A 25,699-nucleotide genomic window follows, 5' to 3' on the forward strand; every position below is an offset into this window, starting at 1 on the left:
ACATTTACGGACTGGATTCCTAAAGTTGGGGATCTTGTGCCTGAGAAGATTGCTATGAAAAAGAAATTTGGTCCATCATATCAAGCACTGGTTCCAGTCTTGGGAATACATGGAATCAGAACTGTCATCATACCACCGCTGCCGGGTTCTAAAGAAAACCACTTTGTTTCAATTGACGACATCAAATTGCACCATGTGACTGATCCGCACAGTAGACCAAGAGGATTCCAGGGTAGTTCCCTTGCCTCGCTGACCACCCCATGGGATATACTTCTTCATGCACTCAACAGTGCTTCAGTACAATTGTCTCCCCAAGCTTGGGGAGGGTGCAGAATGAACCTTTGTTAATTCCAGTCACCACTTCATCGACAAGAAATGTCCAAGATGTAGAGATCTATTATTCCAATGCAACGCAAAGGGATGATATCTTTTTTTGTGAACTTCCAACATTAGGTACATCTACCAGTTCTGCACTGGCTCCAGGTTTTGCACAGATTGCTTCTGGTTATTTTGCCGAAATTGATAACTTTTCTTCAAACTCTTCCTCATCAGCAACTGCATTTGTATCAAGAACATGTAAGCTTTACACCTGGCTAAAAAACAATTATTTGATTTGTCCATGGTACTATCTGTGGATACTACTGACATTGCTTGCCTTTCTGCTTTGGATTGGTTTTGTCGTTGTTTTCTTTCTGCTGATAAATGGTAACTATCTTCCTGAATGCTCTGCTGTTGAACTGGTGGATGAAGACCTTACCTGTTTTCCAATCATGTCTGAAGAGACTTGTCCCTTGTGAACATTCCAGACGTTCCAATTCCTGATGGGATTTTTTGGGATAAAGTACCAAATGATATCTTTAGCCTTACTGAAGTCATTCAAATTCTATGTTTTGAAAGTATGAATAATGATATTACACCAGGGTTGTATCTGATGTATGGGGTGTAAAACCAGTTGTTTCTCTGCTCTCTGAGCTTGAATATTACACTCTATTTGAAAGTGAAGATGTTTACATGACAACAGAGAATTAGAGGGAAATAGTCTGTTATATTGATTATGGACAATTGTTTCTGCACCAAGCGGGTACCCCTAGGTTAGCTCACAATTACACTCAATGGGAACATTAGCCATCTCTGCCAGTGGGGAGTTCTAAAACATATGTAGACAAGTTTGCATATTTTACTGGGCATGATACTAAGAATGCTGAGCCACATTACTTTAAATTACCTCCCTCTAAAGCAAGAAAAATATTGCTAACCTACACCAAAATGACCTATTCAGATTCCTTTGTCTCCTAGCTGGCCATTGAAGGTTATGAGTTTTAGAAAAAAAAGATTGATTTTAAAGAGTGTGTGGGGGTCACGAGATTGGCAAATACAGGGAGACGATGCTTAGTTGGATTCTGATGCAGATGTCTCAGAAAAGTTTACAAATCCTCGATTTGAGTGTGTTTGATATTCTGGGAGGGCTTGTGCTTCTGGTCTTGATTAGTAGTGTTTTTTAGGTAAGGCTAAACCTGCTTTAGCTGGAGGTTTTTTTGTTTGTCTTTCTCACATTTGTGATCTTCTAGTTTAGATTTGCGTTCTTCTGTTTCTTTCTGTATTCTCTCTAGTAACTCCTTACGTTCAGCCACTAGGCTATTTTTGATTTCCTCTTCTAGTTTAACTAGCTTAAGTACTTTTTCAGATTGACTTTTTTTTTTTTTTACAACTTTCCGATTGACATCACTATCCCCTCCAATTTGGTGTCAAAGCAGCTGTTATCTTTACAGTAAACAAGTTACTTACCTTTCGTAACACTGTTTCTGGTGGAGACTATCTAGCTGCAGATTCCTCACCTTTTGATTATTCCCCAGGCGTCAGACTGTATCCACAATCTTTTCACCAGTACGGCTTACACTCGGGAAATGACATGCAAAACTGACACTAACATCAGCTTTCTAGACACAGAGCTTCAAAAGCAAATCAGTGTGAGCAGTTATCAGATTCCTAGACTTGGGATTATAGTAATGGATACAGTCAAACTACAGAACGAGGAGGATGGGAGGGTTGGTGAGAAATCTGCTGCTAGATAGACTCACTAACAGAAGAAATGTTATTGAAGGTAAGTAACTTGCTCTAATACAGACTTCTAGCTGCAGAGTCCTCCCTTTTTGAGTAGATACCAAAACAGTACCTATCGGGATGGACTCAAACCAGAAAGTCCTGCAAGACCGAGTGGGCAAAATGCCCCTCTCGGTAAACCTGACTCTCCAGACAATAATGCTTTGTGAACATATATAGGGATGCCCACGTCCCTGGCAAGTATCCAGGACAGGCCTCCATGCCAACACAGTGGTAGCAGCTTTGGCCCTGGTAGAATGAGCATGTGGCCTTTACAGAGGCAGATTTTTAGCCACTGTATAGCAGATCTCCATCCAGAGCACAATCCGGCGGGAGATGGTTCTTTTCTGCATAGCTTTGTCCTTTTTTTTGCTCCTGAGAACCCCATAAAGAGCTGATCAGCCACCCCTTATTCTGTTGCACAATGTATGTAAATGTTCAGTGCTCTCTAGGGATCCAAGCACTGGAGTTTCTCCTCCCTAGAGAGGTGAGGTGAAGCACAGAAGCTCGGCATAGGGATTCCTGACAAACGCAAAATGTCATCACAACTTTAGGCAAGACAAATGTCCATGTATGCAAAACCTGCTTGTCTGGGAAGAGAGCTTGAAACTCGCTCATGTGCCACTGATGTTATGTTGACTAGGAACAGCTGTGAAACAGCTCAAAAGGAGTTCACATCAGAAACGTAAGAACAAGTTGAAGTCCTGTTGTGGCATGACAAAGGAAGAGGGAGGAAACAAATGTTGTAACCCAGTGGTTTCCAACCTGTGGTCTGGGGAACCCTGGGGGTCCGAGAAGCCTCCTTAGGGGGTCCAGGACTGCTTAAAAAATTAAATAATATTAAAAGATTAGGTTCCCAGCTTTCAGTAATGACTCAGTGAGGGATCCCCGGATTTCAATAATGATTCAGTGGGGGTCCCTGGATTCAAGTAATGATAAAGTTTGGGTCCACGGAAATCAAAAGGTTGGGAACCACTGTTGTAACCCTTTAAAAAAAATACATAAAACCTGGAGACTAAGGGCCATATGTACGAACACCTTTTCCCATAGACACAGAATGGGTAAAACCCTTTGCTACATCTGGCCCTTAGTGAGTGCTGAACTGGCACCACAAAAAAGTTGAAAGGTACCCTTTAAACTGTGCTCAGAGCAAAGCCTTTCAGGGTGAGGGGCAAAAAAAAATACCAAAACGACAGATAACTTTGCTTGGAGGGGATTTAACTGCTGCCTACCCCACCAAGCTACATATTTTTCTAACTACCAAGATGGCATCAAGATGACATCTACCACCTCTGGAGGTAGGTCGATGGAGTTTAGCTGTTGCTGCTAAAACTCCAAGCATGAAGGTGTGTCTTAGTGCAGACAACTGCTCTGCTGCCGTCACAGCAGATCCTCTTGAGAGGACAGTCTGTTTGGAGGACAGACGCTCAGGAGTTCTGGATACCATACTCTTTGTGCCTAATCCCAAGCCCCTAAGATGACTTGTGCCCAGTCAATCCTGAACCAGATCAGCAGAAAGGCATATAGGAATCCCGAGTTCCACTCTAGGCAGAATCTCTCCGAGCGAGAGGCACCTTGGAAACTCCAAAGTGGAGAAGTGCTGAAATTGCACATTCCCAGCTGTGGCGCACAGTCAAGTTTCTCCCCTTTTGTGGAAGAGACTTTGTGCCACCTTCAGGAGCAACTGCCACTCGTGATCTGTTAGTGGCTGCTAGCTGAGCTCTTTCGCCCTGGCATTCAGGAATCCTAGCAGGTGGTTCACCACCTAGAAAATTCCTTAGTGGTCAATCCATTTCCAGAGGCGCAGGCCTCCTGGCACAGGGACGGTGAACCCACTCTGCCATGCTTGTTTCAATAACACACATTGATGATGTTGTCTGTGAGTACCTATACCAGCATTCCCTTGATGGATGGAAGGAAGGTTTTCAACACAAAGCTGACCGCCCTCAGCTCCAGTTCCTCTGGAGACCTCTCATCTCCACCACTCGCTGATGGTCGTCCCAACCCAGAAATTATCCATCAGGCACCACTGTCAATTATGGGTAGGGAAGACGCTGGGATCTACTGCTTACCCAATACAGTCTAGTAAGCACCACTGCAGAACTTTTGCAGTCTCCTTTGAAATTTGAACATGATCAGAGAAGTCCCCTTAATAATGGGCCACTAAGACTTCATATCCCTGTGAAGAGCCTGCATATACCACCTGGTGTGCTTGACAATCAGTTCCAGCAGCCTCAGGGATCTCACTGAAAACCAGGACTGAGGTCCTCCAGGACTCCCTTTTCCGGGGAAAGGCACAAAAATGAGCCATGTCTGGAATGGTTCTAACAAAGGGGAGCGTTTGAGGAGTCAGATGTGACATTAGCAAGTTGATAGTGAACCCAAACAATGACAGGTGGTTTCCCATAGTGTGGAGGTGGTTGACGACTGCCTGGGGTGAGAGGCCTTGAGCAGCCAGCTGTTGAGATAGGTGAAAACTGGCACCCCTGACCTCCGAAGATGTACCGCCATCACTTTTGTGAACACCCGAGGGGCATTGTGAGACCAAAGTGGAGCAGAGCAATGTGAAAATGCTCCTGTCCCACCACGAACCGCAGGTAGCACTGATGGTCCTGCAGGACAGATATATGGAAACAGTCATCCTGCAGGTCAAAAGCCACCATTCAGTCTCTGGGGTCAAGGGTAGATCAGACCTGGGCCATAGTCAGAATTTTGAATTTCTCCTTTGGGAAGAAGGTGTTGAGAGGGTGCAGCTGTAACATAGGGCGAAGCTCTCCATCCTTTTTGGGTGCCAGAAAGAAGCAGGAACTAAGTCTTATTTTTGGCATGGGCACGGTCTCAATAGCCCCTTTAGCCAAAAGGGCATGCACATCCCGTCATAAAATGGAGAAATGGTCCTTTGTCAGTCTCTTTGGAAGGGAGGGAGAAGGTGGTGGTTTGCAAGGAGAGGGGAAGTATGGCTTGCCAACTCAGCAAGAGTTGTTCGATCATGCTTCCCAACTGGTTAGCTGTACCCTACCAATGGCATGCTAAAGGGGTTTGGCAGGTGTGGCTGAACAAGGGGTAGCGGACTGGGCAGCTCATTGACCTTGACCACGGGGTTTAAATACCATAGCCTTGACTGCAAAACTGCTGAGTCCCTCGTGGAGGATGGATTGTCTGGAGGTATGGGGTCTGTCTGACTCAGTCACGAAAGGAGTGGTGAGGCTGATGCAGCTGACAAGGTGGGGCCAATAAGCCCAGATAGTGTGTGTGGCCCCACACTCTTTGACCTGCTTGTAAGTGTAGTCTGATTTGTCCCCAAACAAGCAATTCTCATTGAACAGCATGTCCAGGAGGAATGGCTGGCCTTTGCTTGAAACTAAATTAACCTGAGCCCAAACCTGTGGACTGCAGCTAAGCCTAGTGGCAAATGATGACATTGGTGCCAATAGCCCACCTGATGGAATCAGTGGGGTCCAAGCTACAATGAACTGTGAACTTGGCTGTGTCACACCTGGCCTGTATAGCCTGGGAAAGGATGGGCTAGAGATCATCAGGGACACCTTGGGGGACTTGAGCAACTGAATCCCAAAGGATGTGGGAATAGAAACTCAGCAGAAAGCTGGCATTCATATATCGAATTGCCAGGTTGATAGACAAGAAGCCATTTTCTAAATGTTGGCGGGAAGTAATTGGGGTTAGTTTTGCTAGCAGAAGCCAGCACCATCAAGCGTTCAGGGGAGGGGTGCGGAGATAAAAATCCACTGTGGCAGTGGCATTGTGCAATCTGGTGGTTGTGTGCCGGAGCAGATACTGGCCCATGCCCTAACAGTGTCTGTAAGGACCTTGTTGAAAGAACAGTCGTCGTAACTTCCAAGGATGGAGAGCAGGTCTTGGACTTCTACTGTCCTGCACATGACTATGGCATAGAAATCACTCTCCTCAGTTTCTAGACGATGGTGGGGGGGGTGAGGTGGTCTCAATAGGAGCCCTGACTTGTGGGACATGTCAAGGCCACTGGCCTCTTGCAACTCGTCGAACCAGTTCTCCCAATGGTATGGCTGGCCACTCTCATCACCATGTCAAAACCGTTCTCAAATCTGCGACAAAAAGAGAATGCAGAGTATGTGTTCTCACTTGTGAAGGCTTGGTGAAGGAAGCAGTGCCTTGATGGAGGTCCTGTGCAGACTCAGTTGAGGTCGAACCGGCTCCAGCTCAGAGTCAAAGAGTACAACAGGAATCTTGTTGGTGGAGTCGGAAACATAATTTGAAGTTCCTGGAACTGGCTTGTATCTCAGCGCTAGGGGGGAGTTGGAAATGGAGCCATAGGCAGTCCCATGGGAGCTTGGAGGGTCCAGCCACTGCTGAGGGTGAGCCAGAGAGAGTTGACAAGGATCGTAAGAGTCTGAGCATAGTTTCATGACACTCTTTGATCTGTTTTGGCATGGCAGGTGTCCCCAAAAACATGGGTTGTGCCAGATCAAGTTACAGGATTGGCTCTATAGTGGTTCAACTTTGGGAGTGGACTGAGATGCATGGTGCCATCCCACGCCTCCTCTGGAGTGCGCGAGCGGCAGGAAGGGGCCAAGTCCCACTTAGATTTCTAGTGTTTTGTCTTGAGCATATCTGAAGACTTTGAGCCAAAGTACGACCCCTTGAACACCTCTTGCAACTTGTGGATTTGGAACAAGAGTGGAACTGAATTTGTGATTTGGAGTAGCCCCGTTGCAGAGACTTTCGGTGCTTGGAGATGTAGAGTTTGCCTTGTGGTCTTTGATGGTTTTTGGATTCATAGACGCACAATTTCTGCAGACGTGGTGTAACCCCAGGCACCACAGACAAACCTGATGAGGGTCTCTCACAGACCTATGTTTGCAACTGTCACTTCAAGGTTTAAAATCTGTCATTTTGAGGAGTAACATATCCCTTTGCTCATTGTTTTACAATTCTCAACTGGAAATGGGAGTCTCAAGGAGACTAGAAGAAGCTCCAGATCAGCATCTGGTGGCATCGAAAGAAAGGAACCAACATTGGTGCTCTGGGGTGCACTCATAAAAGCTTCACACATGATTTACAAAGTGAAACAGGGTCAGTGCAGAGTCACACAGCACTAACTACCACCAAGCAAGTGATCCCGGATCCAGTCTGAGGCCTGGGGCATACTCAAAAGGTGTGGAATCTGTGGTTAGAAATCTATAATAGAGTATTTTACAAATATGACCAGTGTACTGCGAACTTGTAAGCCACGATACTATTTCTGCTTTCAAGTGGTCAAGGAGAACATGCCCATGTAGTTTGGTTCTGGTGTGTTTTTTTCTTTAATCTCAAAGGTTTATGTGCCTCGTCTTATTTTATTTTTTATAGTTACGGATGGTTTTGTGGGATTAAATGGAGAAGGAATAGCCAAACGGTTTTGGATGTGCTCTTCTGTATACAATAGTGTGTCTTTCTCAAACATTTTTGGGGGTTCCCAACTTGAGTCCCACCGGTTGTGAACTTTGAGAGATTCCATACAATATGAGTGAAATATCTAGTTAGTATGAACTTCTCACTAATATGCTACTTCTCTCTACCTAGCTTTTGAGTATGCCTTCAATTTTGACTTTTACCACTCACACTCTATATTATCTTTCAAACACAGTATGTGATCTTTGTTTTGTTGAATAATTTTTTGCATGTTTTTGCTCTGCCAAAAAAACTTGGTGCATCCTATAAAATCACTTGTGAATGGAAGACATTACACCAAATAAAATAAAAAACTAGAACTGGCACATACACAGGCAGTCTGGCTTTCAAAGCAACAAACATTTATCTGAGGCTTGATAAAGTGTCAACATAATTGATGGTGATGCAAAAACACTTAATTTGCATATAACCAATGGAACACAATGTATTATCTTTGAAACACATTGCATTATCTTTGTTTTGTCAAATTGAGAAAAGTGCTTTAGTTTTTCTGTAAAAAACATGTGCTGATGTTAACTTTGGTATACAATACTGATCTAACACATTGATTGTAAAATATGTTCAACAGTAATTTAATAAACTTAGGCCCATATTTATATCTTTTTTGTGCTGCATTTGCGTAATTTTTTTTAAGCGAAAGCGGTGCAAACTTAAAAAATACAATAATATTTTGTAAGTATGTGTCAAAAAATGACGCAAATGTGGCACAAAAAAGTATAAATATGGGTCTGAATAGGTTAAATCCCACTTTGATCTAATAATTGGTTACTTTTGATATTTCTACATCTTTTGAACAATTTCCGTAAGGTAAACGTGGTTATCTGTGAGTGGAGATGACAAGGTATCAGTATGGAACTGTAGGGCACTCTGGATCTTGTGGAACTCGGAGTAGTCCAAGTTATCAAATTGATGGTGGTTGGAAAGGTAGGAGTACCCTCACTGAAGAGGGGCACTTCTTAAGAATCCCATTTAGGACTCCAGGATGTATAGGATAGTGGAATGGTCAACTGTGCTGAAAGCAGCTGAGAGGTTCAGCAACATCAGGAGGCATAGGTAATATTCATCTGTGGTCTGGAGTGCATCATCTGAGATTTGTAAGGTAGCGTGTTGCAGTGTGATTTGAATCTAGGCTGGTTGATAGTCATGTAGATGGGTTTTTATTAATGCAGACTTTGAGTTGAACAGACTAATTTTTCAATGATCTAGCTGAACAATGGTATGTAAGAGCTACACCAGTAGTTGAAGAGGTCATGAGGGTCTAGTGCAGGTTTCTTTAAGAATGAAAGGATCTAGCCTATCTTCAGAGCTTCTGGGAAGATGCCTTGAGCAAGGGTGGCATTGACAATGGTAGTGGTAAGAAGGAGTTTCCCAATATATGAGCTTAGGAAGATGATGTCTTACCCTCATCCTTTAACAAAGAAGCTGCTTTGAGGGAGTGGAGTGTGTCAGATAGGGTTTTGAAGGCTCATTCTATGAGAAGAGATGGGTGCAAGAGATGAAGCAGGGTTAGTGCTCTTGTTGGATCTTCTGTATTTTTTTCATTAAAGCAGCGGTTAACCGCAATGCACTTTTCTGTGGGGTGAGTAATAGGTGGGTCTGGCAGGTGGTTGATGCAGAGATTTAGGCCCATATTTATACTTTTTTAGAGCCGCATTTGCGTCTTTTTTTTATACGCAAAAGCGGCGCAAAAAAAGTATAAATATGGGCCTGAGTGTTTTAAAAAGTGTTCTGCTTCTATTGGTGGCTTCAGTGATTGTACAATACTTGACTTTAGCTGATGTTATGAGATGTCTGTGTGTTGCGTGGAGGGACTTAAGTAACATGAGGTCATCAGGATGTCTGTTTTTCCTTCCATTTTCTTTCCTGTGTGAAGATGGACAGTTAATGTCCACAAGGTCTACAGTGTACCATGGTGCTGCAGGCTTTTGTTTGCACTTGTGTTTTTTAATTGGGGCGTGGCTGTTTACATAGTTTTAAAAAAAAGTGTTGACCTTGTTCAAAAGGATGTTTTTAGAGCTTGTACCCTTTGGGAGGTTGAAGTCACCCAAGACTAGGTTTATGAGATCCGAGAATTAATCAATATAGTCCTTGTTCTACCTAGGAGGTTTGCAGATGAGATTGAAGGGGATGTATAACAGATAGCAGTTGTACATTTCAGTGAAACAGGCCAAAATCACTTGGCCTCCTGCTCCCTTATGGTATTCAGTAAACAGGAGTTACAGGCCAAGGGGACTTATCTGAACCCAAGACACCATGTGCAGATGTTGAGGAGTCTGACAAGGGTATCTTATGGCATCTGCAACAGAGTTTAAACCTGGATGTAGTAAGTTGGCTCTGTATATACTCTCTCAAATTAAGAGATAGTGTGCACAGAGTCCAAGGGTTCCCCTTAGAGGTAAGATAGTGGCAAAATTAGATAATTCTAATGCTCTATTATGTGGTAGTGTGGTCGAGCAGTAGGTTTATCAGAGGGTAGTGTTAAACATCTGTTGTACACACACAGGCAAGAAATGAGAAACACACACTCAAGACTTAACTCCAGGGCAATAGTTTTTATATAGAAAAATATATTTTCTTAATTTATTTTAGAACTACAAGATTCAAGATTGGAACTAAATACATAAAATGCAAGGTACTCCACACAGGTAAGTAAGGAACTTTTAATTAGAGCAGTAACATACACAGTTTTAGTTAAAATGGCAATAAGCTATTTTTATAGTGGACACTGAAAAAATCAACAGTTCCTGGGGGAGGTAAGTATTGTTTAGTTTTTCAGGTAAGTAAAGCACTTACAAGTTCAAGTTCCTGGGCATAGGCAGCCCACCGTTGGGGGTTTAAGGCAAACCCAAAGTCACTGCACCAGCAACACAGGGCCAGCCAGGTGCAGAGGTCAAAGGAGGGCCCAAAACACGTAGGCGCCTATGGAGAATAGGGGTGCTCCGGTTCCAGTCTGCCAAGGTAAGTACCTGTGTCTTTGGAGGGCAGACCGGGGGAGAGAGGGGTTTGTAGAGCACTGGGGGGGGAAGGACACAAGTAGGCACACAAAACAGACCCTCAGCGGCCGGGTGCAGTGTGCTTAGCAGGCATTGGGTTTTCAATTGGAATCAATGGAGGGACCCGGGGGTCACGCTAGCGGTGCAGGCAGGGCACAAGAGGGCTTCTCTGGCCAGCCACCGACTGGGCTAGGCAGAGGGTCACCTGATGCTCACTCCTGCACTGGAGTTCGGTTCATTCTGGTGCCGGGGGCTGCGGGTGCAGTGCTTGGTCCAGGCCTCGGGTTCTTTGTTCCAGGCAGTCGCGGTCAGGGGAAGCCTCTGGATCCTCTCTGCATGCGTCGCTGTGGGGGTGCAGGGGGTCGTCTCAGGTTACTCACGGAGTTGCAGTCGCCTGGGAGTCCTCTCTGCGGTGTTAGTTCTCTGGAGCTCGAGCCGGGGCGTTGGTTGCAGAGTGTGAAGTCTCATGCTTCCGGCAGGAAGAGTGAGTTCTTTGGAAGTTGCTAAAAAGTTGCAAAGTTGTTCTGTTTTTGAACAGTGCCGCTGTTCTCTGGAGTTTCTTGGTCCTTCGGGTTCAGGGCAGTTCTCCGAGGCTTCAGAGGTAGTTGGTCCCTGTTGGATGCGTCGCTGTGCAGGTTCTTTGAGTCTGGAGACGGCCAGTAAGGCTGGGGCCAAATCAGTTGTCGTCTCCGTCGTCTCTGCAGGGGTGTGTTTCGGTCAGGAGGGCAGTAGCCAATGGCTACTGTCCTGGAGGGTGGTTACACCCTCTTTGTGCCTCCTCCCTGAGGGGAGCGGGGGCACATCCCTAATCCTATTGGGGGAATCCTCCAATCTCAAGATGGAGGATTTCTAAAGGCAGGGGTCACATCAGCTCAGGACACCTTAAAGGCTGTCCTGACTGGTGGGTGGTGACTCCTTGTTTTTCTAATGATCTTCTCCATCCTTGCCACCAAAAGTGGGGGCAGTGGCTGGAGCGGCGGGCATCTCCACTAGCTGGGATGCCCTGGGGTGCTGTAACAAAAGGCATGAGCCTTTGATGCTCACCGCCAGGTGTTACAGTTCCTGCAGGGGGAGGTAAGACGCACTTCCACCCAGTACAGGCTTTGTTCCTGGCCACAGAGTGACAAAGGCACTTTCCCCATGTGGCCAGAAACTCATCTGGTTGTGGCAGACTGGCAGAAACTGGTCAGCCTACCACTAGGAGTCGGACTGGTATTCCAGGGGCATCCCTAAGATGCCCTTCTGGGTGCATTTTACAATAAATTCTACACTAGCATCAGTGTGCATTTATTGTGCTGAGAAGTTTGATACCAAACTTCCCAGATTTCAGTGTAGCCATTATGGAACTGTGGAGTTCGTATTTGACAAACTCCCAGACCATTTAGGCCTGTATTTATACTTTTTGACGCTAAACTGCGCTAACGCAGTTTAGCGTCAAAAAATTTAGCGCCGTCTAACGCCATTCTGAAGAGCCATGCGGGCGCCGTATTTATGGAATGGCGTTAGCCGGCGCAAGCAGACCGGCGCTGCCTGGTGTGCGTGGAAAAAAACCACGTAGACCAGGCAGCGCCGGCGTTGGGAAAAAATGACGTTAGGGCGTCTTAAAATGGGGCAAGTCAGGTTGAGGCAAAAAAATCGCCTCAACCCGATTTGCGCCATTTTTTTACGACGCCCAGACGCCATTTCATGACTCCTGTCTTAGTAAAGACAGGAGTCATGCCCCCTTGCCCAATGGCCATGCCCAGGGGACTTGTGTCCCCTGGGCATGGTCATTGGGCATAGTGGCATGTAGGGGGGCACAAATAAGGCCCCCCTATGCCACCCAAAAAAAATTAAAAAATATAAAAAATTATACTTATCTGAATGTCCCTGGGGTGGGTCCCTCCATCCTTGGGTGTCCTCCTGGGGTGGGCAGGGGTGGCAGGGGGGGTCCCTGGGGGCAGGGGAGGGCACCTGTGGGCTCATTTTGAGCCCACAGGCCCCTTAACGCCTACCCTGACCCAGGCGTTAAATAGTGGCGCAAATGCGGGGTTTTTTGACCCGCCACCTCCCGGGCGTGATTTTTGCCCGGGAGTATAAATACGACGCATTTGCGTCGCCGTCATTTTTTTAGACGGGAACGCCTTCCTTGTATCTCATTAACGCAAGGAAGGCGTTCACGCAAAAAAATGACGCTATTTGCCCATACTTTGGCGCTAGACGCGTCTAACGCCAAAGTATAAATATGGCGTTAGTTTTGCGCCGAATTTGCGTCGAAAAAAATGACGCTAATTCGGCGCAAACGGAGTATAAATACGGGCCTTAGTCTTTATGGCTACCCTGCACTTACAATGTCTAAGGTTTTGCTTAGACACTGTAGGGGCATAGTGCTCATGCACATATGCCCTCAACTGTGGTATAGTGAACCCTGCCTTAGGGCTGTAAGGCCCGCTAGAGGGGTGACTTACCTATGCCACAGGCAGTGTGAGGTGGGCATGGCACTCTGAGAGGAATGCCATGTCGACTTAGTCATTTTCTCCCCACCACCACACACAAGCTGTGAGGCAGTGTGCATGTGCTGAATGAGGGGGTCCCCAGGGTAGCATAAGACATGCTGCAGAATTTAGATACCTTTTCTGGCATCAGGGCCCTTGGTACCAGGGGCACCATTTACAAGGGACATATCTGGGTGCCAGGGCTGTGCCAATTATGGGAATAAAGGTACAGTTTAGGGAAAGAACACTGGTGCTAGGGCCTGGTTAGCAGGGTCCCAGCACACTTTCAATCATAACTGGCATCACCAAAAGGCAAAAAGTCAGGGGATAACCATGCCAAGGAAGCATTTCCTTACACCTGACATCTTCAGAGGAGTCATTTGACATAGTCACTGTTGGAAGCTTTGAAATTTCATTGGTGAAACACCAAGCAGAGCTTCAGATCTGCTTCAATGAGGTGCAGAATAAAAGGAATTGATGCCAGCTCATCTGTCAATGCATTAATCTAGTTCAGTGTTGTACCGTCAGTGGTTGCGTTGGAGAACTATCAGATACATTTTGCTTTATCGAGGCCAAGTGACACTCTAAGCTGCTGGTTTGTATCTGGCAATTCACATTCACTTGCTGCTACCTGCCTAAGTAGGATGTAGACCTTCAAGCGCAACTGGTGAAGGAGGCTCAGCTTAAAGGTTGTGGTGTCACCTATAGTGTGAGCCATCCTCATGATGTAGAGGTCCGAGGGTGGCGTAGTCACTCAAAAACCTGAAAAATCAAAAACAACATTCCCAAGTAGCACCGGAGACTATCCCCTTATGAAAATATTTCAGGTTTCAGTATCAACCTCTGTGCCATTAGCTGTCACACCCAGTAAGGCATCTGTCTTGCACAGGCATCAGTGCTGATCCTGTTGTTTAAGCCTCTTCTAAATCGATACTAGTATCACTTGATGTCGACGACTGCAGCTGCTTGCCTGCTTTCAATGCTTACCTCCATGTTGAAAACTAAAATCTTTATACTAGGGCCAGTAAACAAAAAAAAATACTGAAAGGTCCAAGAAATACAGGGATACAATGTAGGAACTAAGGGCCTGATTTGGAGTTTGGTAGACAGGTGACTTGGTCACAAACGTGACGGATAGCCCGCTCACCGTAGGATGAGCTTGATAGGCTATTATGGGATTGTAATACAGTGGACTGGATATACCCCCTCTGCCAAACTCTAAATCAGGCCCTAAGAGAGAAAGGGACAACCAGCACCTGCAAAACAGAGAAGCTGCTATGCTCCAGTAAGGTGGCCACAGGCAGACATTTTCCCAGCAGGAGAGGATATACTTCTCTGTGAAACAGGATATTTGAGGAGAACGGCTAATCACTGAGAAAATCATGGGAGAATGGGAGCATAAACTCCAGGTGTTGATAAGGCTGAGCTATGGATGTCGACCTGTTGAGGGAATACCAATACAATCCCTTCAAGGGCAGGTACTAGAAGCATAATTATGGGGATTAGCATGACCCCTCAAGGACTTGGGCGAGAAAAGCCACAGTTAGGGCCTACAGCTGCAGGGAGATGTTAGCCCATGATGCAAAAATGTCTCTCCCAATGAGGGTCCTATAGAAGGACAGCATGAAACTGGAGGGCAGGGGCAGGAAGATTTCCAGAGCAGGGTCTCTCCCTATATGGGCAGCCAATGGAATGCAATGCTGTTGCTCATTAAGTACAACAGCAACCAGTAGGACAAAATGGCACATCTGTTCCAATACACACAGATGCTGGGAAGATCACCACAGAGGTTATATTGAACTACTAGCATGCAATAAAAGTGTCCGGTTTGGATGTAGCAGGCACATGTTTCTGTCACATTTGCCACAGGAAGGCACTCCGCCCCCAGTCGTAGCTGAAATGTATCAGCTTCTGACCGAGGATACTGACAAAGGCATGAAACATGGCCTTTAGGTTAGAAAACTCTTTGGCAAGCATCTTTACAAGATGTTTCAGTCTATCACGGATGACATTGACAATGCAAAGGCTATTCATGCCCTTTCATTGAGGCCCATCACCCTTTCAAGAACCAAACGGCAGGTTCACACACCTGCAGTGGGTTTACCGTCCTTAGTTCTAGAAGTGAATCTTCTGTGCGCTCACCCTTGCTCACCCAATACTCCAGAGGGGCTTTGGGATTCCAGTCACCCCAGTGTGTTTGCAGACCTGTGGGTACGTTGAGAAGCAAGCATGATGGTCCAAGGATGATAGACTGGCCCATTCAATCAAGCAAGGGACATTTCACACCATGCCTTAGAAAGGTATTCAATCACTTGCGACGAGTGACTGATGCATATTTGGAATGTTACCCACACAGTGGAATTCACAAAGAAGCCATTTCCCTCAGATCAAGTGAAATGAAGGGAGGCAGAGTAGCAATACAACCAATGATGTTGTACAAAAGACGTCAAGGGAACTACTGTAGTATTTCATGATGCACTGGAAATCTTGGATCTGGGAATGTGTTGGATTCCATCAGGTTCCATGGGTGTTGTGTGGGAACACCCACAGCAACACCCATGAAATGTCCCTTTCATGCGAGTTATGCAGGAAAGGGGGCCAATTTACAAGGCCATGAAAAGCCACGCAAGGTGGCTATGCGTGGCCTTGTAAATATGGATCAGCACACTGTGCTACCAGAGCATCAAAAAATGGCACTCCCTGGCACGCTGTGCCACTAAGGCACTTTTTAAATGAGGACCTAAGTGTGTACCCATCATGTAGATTGTCAGTGAAGGAATTTTCTGTCCTAGTAGGAAGCAAAATTAAAAAACCATACAAATTCAAAACTTTCACATCTGAAAGATGAGTACTGTATCCAACGCATATAAGAATTGTAGATGATGCATCCAGCATTTCCATTGTAGAATGCGCTCCGAGTCCTGCATTAGGATCTTTAAGAGTCAGAGTGTAGCAGTTTTTGATGCAGAGATCGACTTGTCCTGATACAGTCAGCTCTAACTCTGGTTTCCCCTTCGTTGGTTCAGCAAATTGGTCTAACATTTGGCTTTGATGGATGCACATGTTTTGGTATACACCACTCGTAAGTCCTAGTAAATTGAACCACATATTGGTTCTGTGGACAGTCTTTTCACTGCCTATGGACTATACCGATCGCTACGTCTGTCTTGGCCACAAATGTCACAGCTGTTGATAGCCATCTCTTAATACTTTTGCAAATGTCCAGTCTAGATTCAAGTTATTTTGCAGGAGGAGAGTACATTAATATTGATTTTTTACAATGCATTTTCCACTGAGGGTACCTTTTCTCAAATAATCTCTAAAGACTGCTAGAGAGCGCACAAACCAAAGAGACAGGTAAAATACAGAAAACGGGTAGGTATTAAAATGACTTTTTAAACTTCCCAAAGTTAGACCTATTAATTTCTGGAGGGCAGCGAGTTCAACAGGAGCAGGTGCAGTACACAAAAAGCTCTGCCACAAGAGCATGCTCGCCTGGATCGTGGAATTCATAGTGTGGGAAGACCTCCAGACCGAAGAGGTCTTGTTTATACGCAAGGGGGCAGGTAAAATAAAAGGAATGTAGGTTCGTTTTTTTGACGGGCCAAAGAGACTTATTTATACTTGTATAGTCCTGAAGCAAGCTTGACTGCCACATTTTCAAGAGGCCATAATTTGAAAATCAGAAACACCTGATTAAGTAGGGAGATGGCATTACTATAGTTTATGTGAGAGATAAACCAGGTCCCAATACATAGGCGTGCTTGAACACCGGAATGAATGGCAGGATTTTCCTGAATATCTTCACCTGCAGAAAGTCTGTAGACAAAACCTTTTGTATTTCGACCCAAGAGGGAAAGGGCCCAGTTACACGGTCGAAAAGTCTGGGGGTATAGTTACCATGATTTTGTGCCGTGTTTAATTCATGCAAAATATGTTTGTTCCTATGTACTTTCCAGTGCAAAACTTGTTTTGCGCTACAAAAATCACTTAAAAGAAAAGCATTACTTACCGCCAAGGGAGTGTTCCATGGGCGTTCCCATGCAACTACCCCAGGAAGGTTGTTGATGCAAAAAATAGCGCCCATTCCAATTAGGCGATATCACGGAGAAATGCTTTGATTTCTCCTTTCTTTTCCAACTTTGTATCCGTGCTGCACTATACATTATACATACAAAGTGGGAAAAGCTTTACAGTATGTCTAAGCACAGTATTTTGTACTGTAAGGCTATCCTTTCAGTACCATCCCTATGCTAGACTCACGCAGACATCCTTGCACTATGGTGCGAAGGTGTGTGCCTGGCACATGGCAGCAGATTTCTGCACCGTCGCTAGGGAGAAAGGTGGGGTGGTGGGTGGGGGGGGGGAGATAGAGTGCCATATTTCTGTAAATATAGCGCTCTCACGCACCGCAGCATTTTTCGCTGCTGCTCTGTGCTGCATGTCAGTTTGGTAAATCTGGGCCTTGGGGGGGGGGGGGGGGGGGGGGGGAGGGGGGAAGGGCAGAGGGGGGCCAACAAGAATCGTTGGTTTTGTCCCCATTCAGTTTGAGAAAGGTGTTGGTCATTTAGGCCTATATTTATACTTTTTTTTTGCACCGCATTTGCGTCATGTTTTATACAAAGCAAGCTGGGTAGTGGTGGCAAATAAGATGCATTTCCCAAATGTGGTGACAGTATGAATGTGGCATTTTAGATAGAAAACTGTAGGTGCAATGCACTTGAATACACTCCGCTACCCTAGAGTGTATTTTGGTGTTCAGAACAAACACTTCAACAAAGTTTATAACAGACACCGCCGCACTCAAATCCATATATTAATCAGTCTTTCAGTTGAAAACAGTTGCGAAATGATCCTTTATTAGAAGGCATCAGCATAGGTCCATTGAGTGATCAACGTTCCTTAACCACAGCCACCATACTCAGTTGGATGAACATCTTTGCATAAGCAAGCCAACATGTGTTTCGTCACAATAAGTGACTTTTTCAAGGCTCAAAGCAAAGGCGCGGTCCGGAATGTACCAAATGTATGTAGAAAGAAGATAGATTATGCTTCAGAAATATGGTTATGAGTAACTCTTTCATGGTAGTCACGAAGAAGAAAAGTGGCAGTTGTGTGAGACCAGGATAAGTCTCAAATCTCTGGGTACATGCCGAGGAAAGTGCTGGCGTGGAGACGAGTCTCCACGCCAGCACTTTCCTCGGCATGTACTCATAACCATATTCCTAAAGCATATTCTATCTTCTTTCTACATACATTTGGTACTTGCTGTGAAAACCATTACTTTACATAAAGGCAGACTCAAAAAGGCTCTTGAAATGGCACCAGCGCAATTCTAAGTAAAGCTTTAGCCACTGGATTCACATCCCCTGTCTGGATATAGGAGTAGGATACCTACCTACCTACCTGCCTGCCTGCCTGTGAGAAGGGACTTACTTGGCGCTCCAGGACGTGAAAATGTCATGAGAAGTGCTCTTAATGAGAGTAATCCCATGTAATGCTAACCACCCAAGGAAACTTGTGCTGTGAAATTATCCTCTGTCCTCTCAGCGCAGTTCTTATAGTGTACTTCAACAAGTTTCATCAACTGGTGTTGCCACGGCTGATGAGGAGCAAACAACTCAGTTGCTGACCAGCAGAGAGCCTGATCTGCCCTTTTGCCATTTCCTGAAGATATCACCAGAAGATGATTCTGCCTGTAACTACCTTTGCTGAGCACACTCCCTGACCCACTCTCCCTGAAGCTGACGAAGAGGGCAGCTGTCATGCAGATGTGCCTCCTCAAATAGATTTTTAAACACCACCCAGAAAGGCTGCCTACGTAGCCACACACTGAGAAGGTGTGACTGCATCTGTTGCACAAAGAAGACGGTTAAGAGCAACTTGTAAGTAAACTGTGGGGCTTGGCCTGCTCCTGGACATGTCAAACAGTTGAGACGGCCAAACGTCATAAGCTAAAGGAATGATAAACTTTTGTACTGAGTTGCATACTTAAAACAATAACATTAAAGCTAACTGCATCTGAGCCTAATCTTGTCTAAGCCAACAGAAGGGCGAGGACCAAGTTTTTTAACTTCAGTAACAATTTTTCTTGTGGATACTTGGCCTAATTGCAAGTACCTCACCTCGAAAATATTCCCCAGGCATCAGACTGGATCTGGAAACTTTCAAGAAGTACTCCTGTGTGCCAGTAAGTGGTATCATGAAGCTTCACACAGATGGGATTCTACTCTGGATGTGACAAGCAGAAATGCCTAAGTGCCACCCGTTTGAACCGACATCAGTTGTATTCTTAGGGTGCTTGTGCCTTCTGATGCAGAGCCTATTGGCAGATTGGCATGACTAGTGTGCAGATCTCTAAATTTGGATCTTTTTAGATGGAAACCAGTCCAGTTCACAGAATGGGGTGGCAGGGAGGGTCAGTGAGGAATCCGCAGTTACATGTTCTTATGCTAGATAAATCTAACTTACTCACTAAGATTGCTCACATTTAGACTAGATACCAAAACAGTACCTCTCTTGGTGTTGAGCCTGAAGTGGTTCATACTAAAATGTCCGGCAGGAACGGGCATGCAAAATGCCCCTTTCAATGGACCTGACTGTTGAAGTAGTAGTTCTTTGTGAACATATGACCCAACACCCAGGTAGCAATCTGACAGATGTCCAAGACAAGTGGTCTGCAAGCCAGCACTGTAGTAGCACAATAAGTTCTGGTAGAATGAGATCATAGGCCTTCCAGAGGCCCAGTTGGTTCCTGATCTTCAGAACTCTGAAAAGGTAAAGTCAGCTGTAGGAAGGCATACAGGAGTCCTGAGCTCCACTCCCACTCTAGATGGAATGCACCTCAAACAGTGAGCTGCTGTGAAAGCTTCAATGTGTAAAAGTGGCGATGTGGTCCCAAGACCCCACCCTACCCTGCTTGCTGCAATAACACATGGCTGTGGTGTTGTCTGTGACTACCTGCATCAGATTTCCTCTAAAGGTGAGCAGACAGGCTTTCCATGCAAAGTGTATACCTTGCAACTCCAACAATTCTTTATGGAGTCAAACTTCTGCCAGAGACTAGAGGCTTCTGATCTCCACCTCTACCAGATGGCTTCCCTAACCTAAAAGTGATGCACCTATTACCACTTAGGGGAAGGGAGAGGGGTTCAGTAGCCACCACTGCACATATACATTCTCCTCTGAAATCTTGACACAGTCTAAGAAATTCCTTTGGTGTTGTGCCCACTGGGACTTGAGCCCCCAGTTCTGCAGTACACGTAGAAAGAGGAAAAGGCCCCAGAGGATTGTTTCTGTGCAGGAAGCTGTCCTTTTCTGCACAAAAGCAATCCTTCCTACACAGTAGTTGCAGATGTTTGACTAAATATCCTACACAGCATACCTGTGGCAACCAATCAATGTGCTGAATATACTTTACATACAAGGCACACTTTTGGTCTGCATACTGAAATACGTTTTTGCATGATACTGTGTGTAACAGCCTTTCATGGCTAAGATAAAAAGACCATGTTGAATTTTCCAAATTAGCAGAAACAAAACCAGTTATTCCTTGTAGCATTTGCAGTTTTAAGCAGACCAGTGACTCCATCCTAACTACATACTAATTTCACAAAATGAGTCCAGATTACCCGCTGTTCCAGTAGTACTTGTGGTACGCCTTTGCTTTCATATGGCTTACTGGGTGGCCCTGTCTTTTGTGTATTTATGTGTATTCTTGCCATTGGGAGACGAGAGAAAAAGCTGTTCTACCATCAACATCACACAAGGCCACGGATTCAACTCCAGGAAGTTAGTGTCATGCCAGTCTGTGGACCGGTCCAGGAATCTAACCTCAGGCAGCGTCCACACTCCAGGAACTGTCATGTCAGAAGGTAATATTTCTCAAGGCCGCTAAGAACTTTACTTCAGGCTGCGAACCCACTCCATAGACTCACCGTCATATCTAGCTGGCCTTACTCCAAGGACTGGGCATCGAGACACAGCTTCCAACTCCACAGAGCTATCCACCCAAAGTACAGGCTGTATATGTATACACCCCCTTTTATCAAAATTAAAGAAAAAATAATCATTACACATCCACAAAAAGCAATGATTACAAAAATAAACAGGAAACTGCTTGTTTAAAATTGTTTGTTAGTTGCCTTTTAAGTAAATACATTGGAACAAGTTTTGTGTACATATATAATATATATATTATTTATATCTATTTACAGGTTTTAATGTTTTGCACACCAAAGATACAGCTCACAAATACAAATTTCAGACGTTTTCTTCGCCAGTCTCACCTGCTGTGAATACAAAACAAAAATAATTCATATGCACACACAGAAATAGTGTTTGATCCTCCGTTGATAAAGTGCAGCGGCGCTATTTCCTTTTAACACAATAAATTGCTGGAACATCCAGAGAAGGGTTGACATTGCTGACAACAAGGCACACACTGATTTGCACATTGTAAAAGAAAGGAAAAAAAAAAGGAGTAAGCGAGTCAAAAATAAAAATCCCAAAACATTTTGCAGTCTGATTACTTGGAAAAGCTAGGTTTGATTTTCTTTTCAGTTTTAAAAGCAGATTTTGAGGCATATGGTGGAGACGTTAGTTCCCCACCCATCTGTTTTCTTAAAATAGGCCTCTGACATACACATGGCACACGCAGCCTCCGAGAGCGTTTAAATCATACACTGACTCGGGGGAAGATGTTACAAAAGCTCCAATAACACATCCATCGCTTTAAGAAACAGTCACCAATAAGTATATGGAGTTGGAGAGTTAAGCAACGAATGTACTCACACAATACAAAGCCTTTGACAATCGTGAAGTACAAAGACTCAAACAGACCCGTGCCTCCAGCAAAAAAAAAAAAAAGCAAAGTTGGGAGCTTCTCTGCACGAAGTCTATGGCTGAAGGGGAAATGTCAGGCGATGCGGGGTGCAAGCACAAGGTTATAAAGAACATTCATATATTTACACTGTATTACAAGTCTAAGGGCATGTAGAAAAATAATCCTCCCAGGCGGGTTGCACAATCCTGTGTCATGCCTGGCAAAAATTGTAGATTGCCCCCCTTCTGTTATTACCAGAGTGACTATGACTCAGTTTAGCTGGCCGTCTTCCCCAGGAAATATGGACCATTGCCACCTTTGCAGTAACATTCATGGGCCGCCACTGGAGGCCTATTGACTAACCAACATTCTTAAAAGACAGGAGAGGTGCTGAGAGAGAATAGTCCACCTCCCTCCACTAAGGAATACGTGGAATTAATGTTCATGTCCCTAATCAGTGCTGTGGAGACAATGCATAGGGTGGGGCGGTACGGTAAGAGCATCCTCTCTGTCCTGGTCAGGTGCGAAGGCTTCAAAAAAAGCTGACGGAGAGATGATTAAAGTGCATAGCTTCCTACGGTGTGTCTGCATGCTTCTCGCAACTACACACCAACTCCGTTCCACAGGCTGGGATGTGCTCTACTCGGGGATATTCCATGGATTCAATAGGCCCAGTACACCTCAGTCCAACGTGGCATTCAGCTGGTCAATCAGATCATCAAACATGGTGCTGATGTCATTCCACAGGCTGGATTGTGCTCTACTCTGGGATATTCCATGGAACCAACAGGCTTGGTACATCTCAGTCCAACAGGGCGTTCAGCTGGTCGGTCAGGTCATCAAACATGTTGGTGATGTCATCGAGGATACTCATAGGAGACTTCCCAGCTCCAGAACTACATGGGGGTGGAAAGCATAGAGAGAGGGAAGGGAAGAAGGTTACAAAAAGATGCAACACGAAAAATCAAAAAGTCAGTTTATTTCTTGCTACTGCATTACGTAATAACCAAGTGAAAACAGACACGTAAACCAGAGGGGAACAAGGGTGAATCTTCGTCTTTGCCATGTTTATGCCTTCGTAATACGTTTTCTAAGTCTCTGAAGATATTGTTTATGTTGCAAGGTTAGGACCTCTTTCTCTCGAGCGACCAACTGTACATGCTTAAGGCAGTTTTTTTTTTTTTTTAACTAGCCACTTATAGAGGTCAGAGTGTGTTCTAGCAGTATGTCAGGTAATAATAGGAATCCCATTGTTGTGCTCATGATGGTGCTAGGGGCTGTACTAAATGTACACTAATGATGCATGGTGATGATAAGTTTAAGAGCCGTCTCTCTATCCTTCGTCACCACAGTGACTGGGTCTCCACCCTCGAGTCAGGAACGAAGGCAGTACATAATACAAAGGACCCCACAGTGGATCCCACTGGTCTTAGTACTCAGTCTCACAACACAGAGCCCTTCTACTATACATGCTGCACACGCACGTTACATACATGCACAAGGAATGCCAGTGCAAGAATCTGGGTTTACCACAACAGCTGAACTTTGCATGAAAGAGGTTAACAGACCTGCCTCTCCCTGCACAGAGAAAAGGGTCTGGTCCACCAATGACTCATGAAATGTGATACACCGCCACCTCCACTTTATATGCTACACCCATGGCATGGATAGCAAGCCAATGGCCACTATAGAGGGGCATGCTGGGTGCACCCTCAAGGTCACAGAATGCGTTCTGGACCTTGCATTACTCAGAAAAACCCTTGGCCTCTGCGTGCACAACAGATTAGTGCAATGCCAGGGCCAATATAAAAGTCGAGATAACAGTTTTATATGCAGTTGTGCACTTAGGACAGGGATACATGCCCATTTACCATAAAACGGGCATTCCCGCCCCAACAAGCCCCCCTCATTGTCCATTATTCTTAAGCAAACAAATTGCCGAGATGATATTCCCAGCCTAACAGAGAGGCATCCTTCACTAAAAGTTGAGATGGGTGAGTTGCGTGAAGGGACTGCCCTGCAAAAGGTTGCTACCTTTGCACTACTCTGAGAGCGACCTGTCTTTCCAACTGTCTTTTTTCTGTGACTGCTGAGCTTCTAGGCATTAACTAAAGCAGCTTTTTATGTAATTTTGCGTTTGGGACAATAGCTATGTAAGAGACAATGGAATCAAGACTGAACAGATCTGATGTGCAAATGAATTTGTGGTTTTTACGATATTCTGACACTAAAATAAAACTGATTATACTCTGTCCTTGGAAGGAAACACTTTTCTTTGAACGGGATCTAAATGTGCCCCTTTATATGTTATAGTCCCAACTGGTGCCATGATCGATTACTGACGCACCAGTTACCTTCAGTAACACTTTTTCTGGTGGATACACTATTTGCAGATTCCTCACCTTGTGAATGTCCCTGAATTCCAGAATGGAACCGGAAAATTCTAAGCAGTGCTCTTGCAAACCAGCAGGTGGCGCCGTGCCACTCCGCATCAACGCTCTGGAAGTCACAAATGTAGCCACATGTAAGAGCTCACGTCGGTTTCTTTTAGGAACTCATCCGCACCCTCAGATGGAGCCTATCAGCAGATTGAATTAACAAGTGTGCAGATTCCTAGATTTTTTTTTTAAAGGCAGATGAGTCCATACCATAGAACAGGGACATTGGAGGGCGGTGAGGAATCTATGGGTAGATAGAGAATCCATCAGAAAAAAAAGTAACTAGCTCTACTAAGCACACTGCCTCAATGTTGGGATTCTCCACTCAAAAACTCCCTAACCCGCCATGCTAAATCCACACGTTACTACATCACCCACTACCCCAAATAACTTCAAAACAACATGTTCACTCACACACACCTGCCTTTCATTGAGTTGAGTGCTGAGAACAATTTATTATGGGCACTGGTATTTCCCAGTGCAAATGAGCTGAGTAACTATGGATGGAGGATTATCGCAATCAACCAGGATGGTATTTTGAAGGTATGTGGAGTAAAGCGGTTGATGTGGCACCGCGTGACTTTAGCACAGTGGGTTAGAGAGTTTTTTGACAAGACACACCCAGCAATGTAGCACTGTGAATAGTAGTTGGCATGGTATGCAGTAAGCAAAAGAGCAGAGTGGGGAGTTTATTACCTGCCAACAAGTTCAAGTTTTTACTTTTTGGAACTGACAAAATGATTGAAGTAATGACTGTGTCCACATTATGTTTTTTTTTTTTTGTTTTTTTTTTTTAAATCGGGTCTGTACCACCAGGGAGTTATTTACTGTTTAGTTTAATCTCTAATTATATCTCCCTTAGAGAATTTGAGTAGTAGATAGATATACGTAACAAGGTGGACTGTATTGCTGTAGCTAAGGACAGTAACACAGATGAACAAATTACTTACCTTCAGTAATGCCTTATCTGTTAGAGACATTCTAGTTGCAGATTCCTTACCTTTGAATTTCCCCCAGGCATCACCTTGATCTGGAAAATTTCCCAAGCAGTACCCGTGAGCGTCGTTAGGCGGCGGCGGTTGGCTCCATGTCCTTCGTCGTCCACACTGGATATTATGTTGCGGGTCCTATACAGGTACTACCCCAGTTTCTTTTCACAACTTTCTAAGCCAGAGGAGCACAGTCATGAAGAACACGGACTACTGGTGTGCCAAAACTAAGGCCCTGAAAGGGGAGTCCCTGTCCCTAGAAAACAGTTTGCAGAACGTTGAGGATGGGTGGGTCAGTAAATAATTTGCAACTAGAATATGTCTCTACCAGATAAGGCATTACCAAAGGTAAGTAACTTGTTCACCTGATTCAGACTTCGAATTGCAGATTCCTTACCTTTGAACAGATACCCAAGCAAGACCATCCGCGGAG

The 25,699-nt window shown here is 44.9% G+C and overlaps 1 protein-coding gene across 1 annotated transcript in view; it reads right to left on the reverse strand.

Moving 5' to 3' along the window:
• Positions 1 to 21,131: 21,131 nt before the first annotated feature.
• CASKIN2 (CASK interacting protein 2) overlaps positions 21,132 to 25,699 on the reverse strand; it is a 279,620-nt gene continuing 275,052 nt past the window's right edge. The window contains exon 21 of the mRNA XM_069200154.1: positions 21,132 to 22,735. Within this exon, the coding sequence (XP_069056255.1) occupies positions 22,642 to 22,735 (94 nt within the window). The 3' untranslated portion in view covers positions 21,132 to 22,641. The remainder of the gene's footprint in view (positions 22,736 to 25,699) is intronic.

Source organism: Pleurodeles waltl, chromosome 7, assembly GCF_031143425.1.
Source record: "Pleurodeles waltl isolate 20211129_DDA chromosome 7, aPleWal1.hap1.20221129, whole genome shotgun sequence".
Classification (NCBI taxonomy): Eukaryota; Metazoa; Chordata; class Amphibia; order Caudata; family Salamandridae; genus Pleurodeles; species Pleurodeles waltl.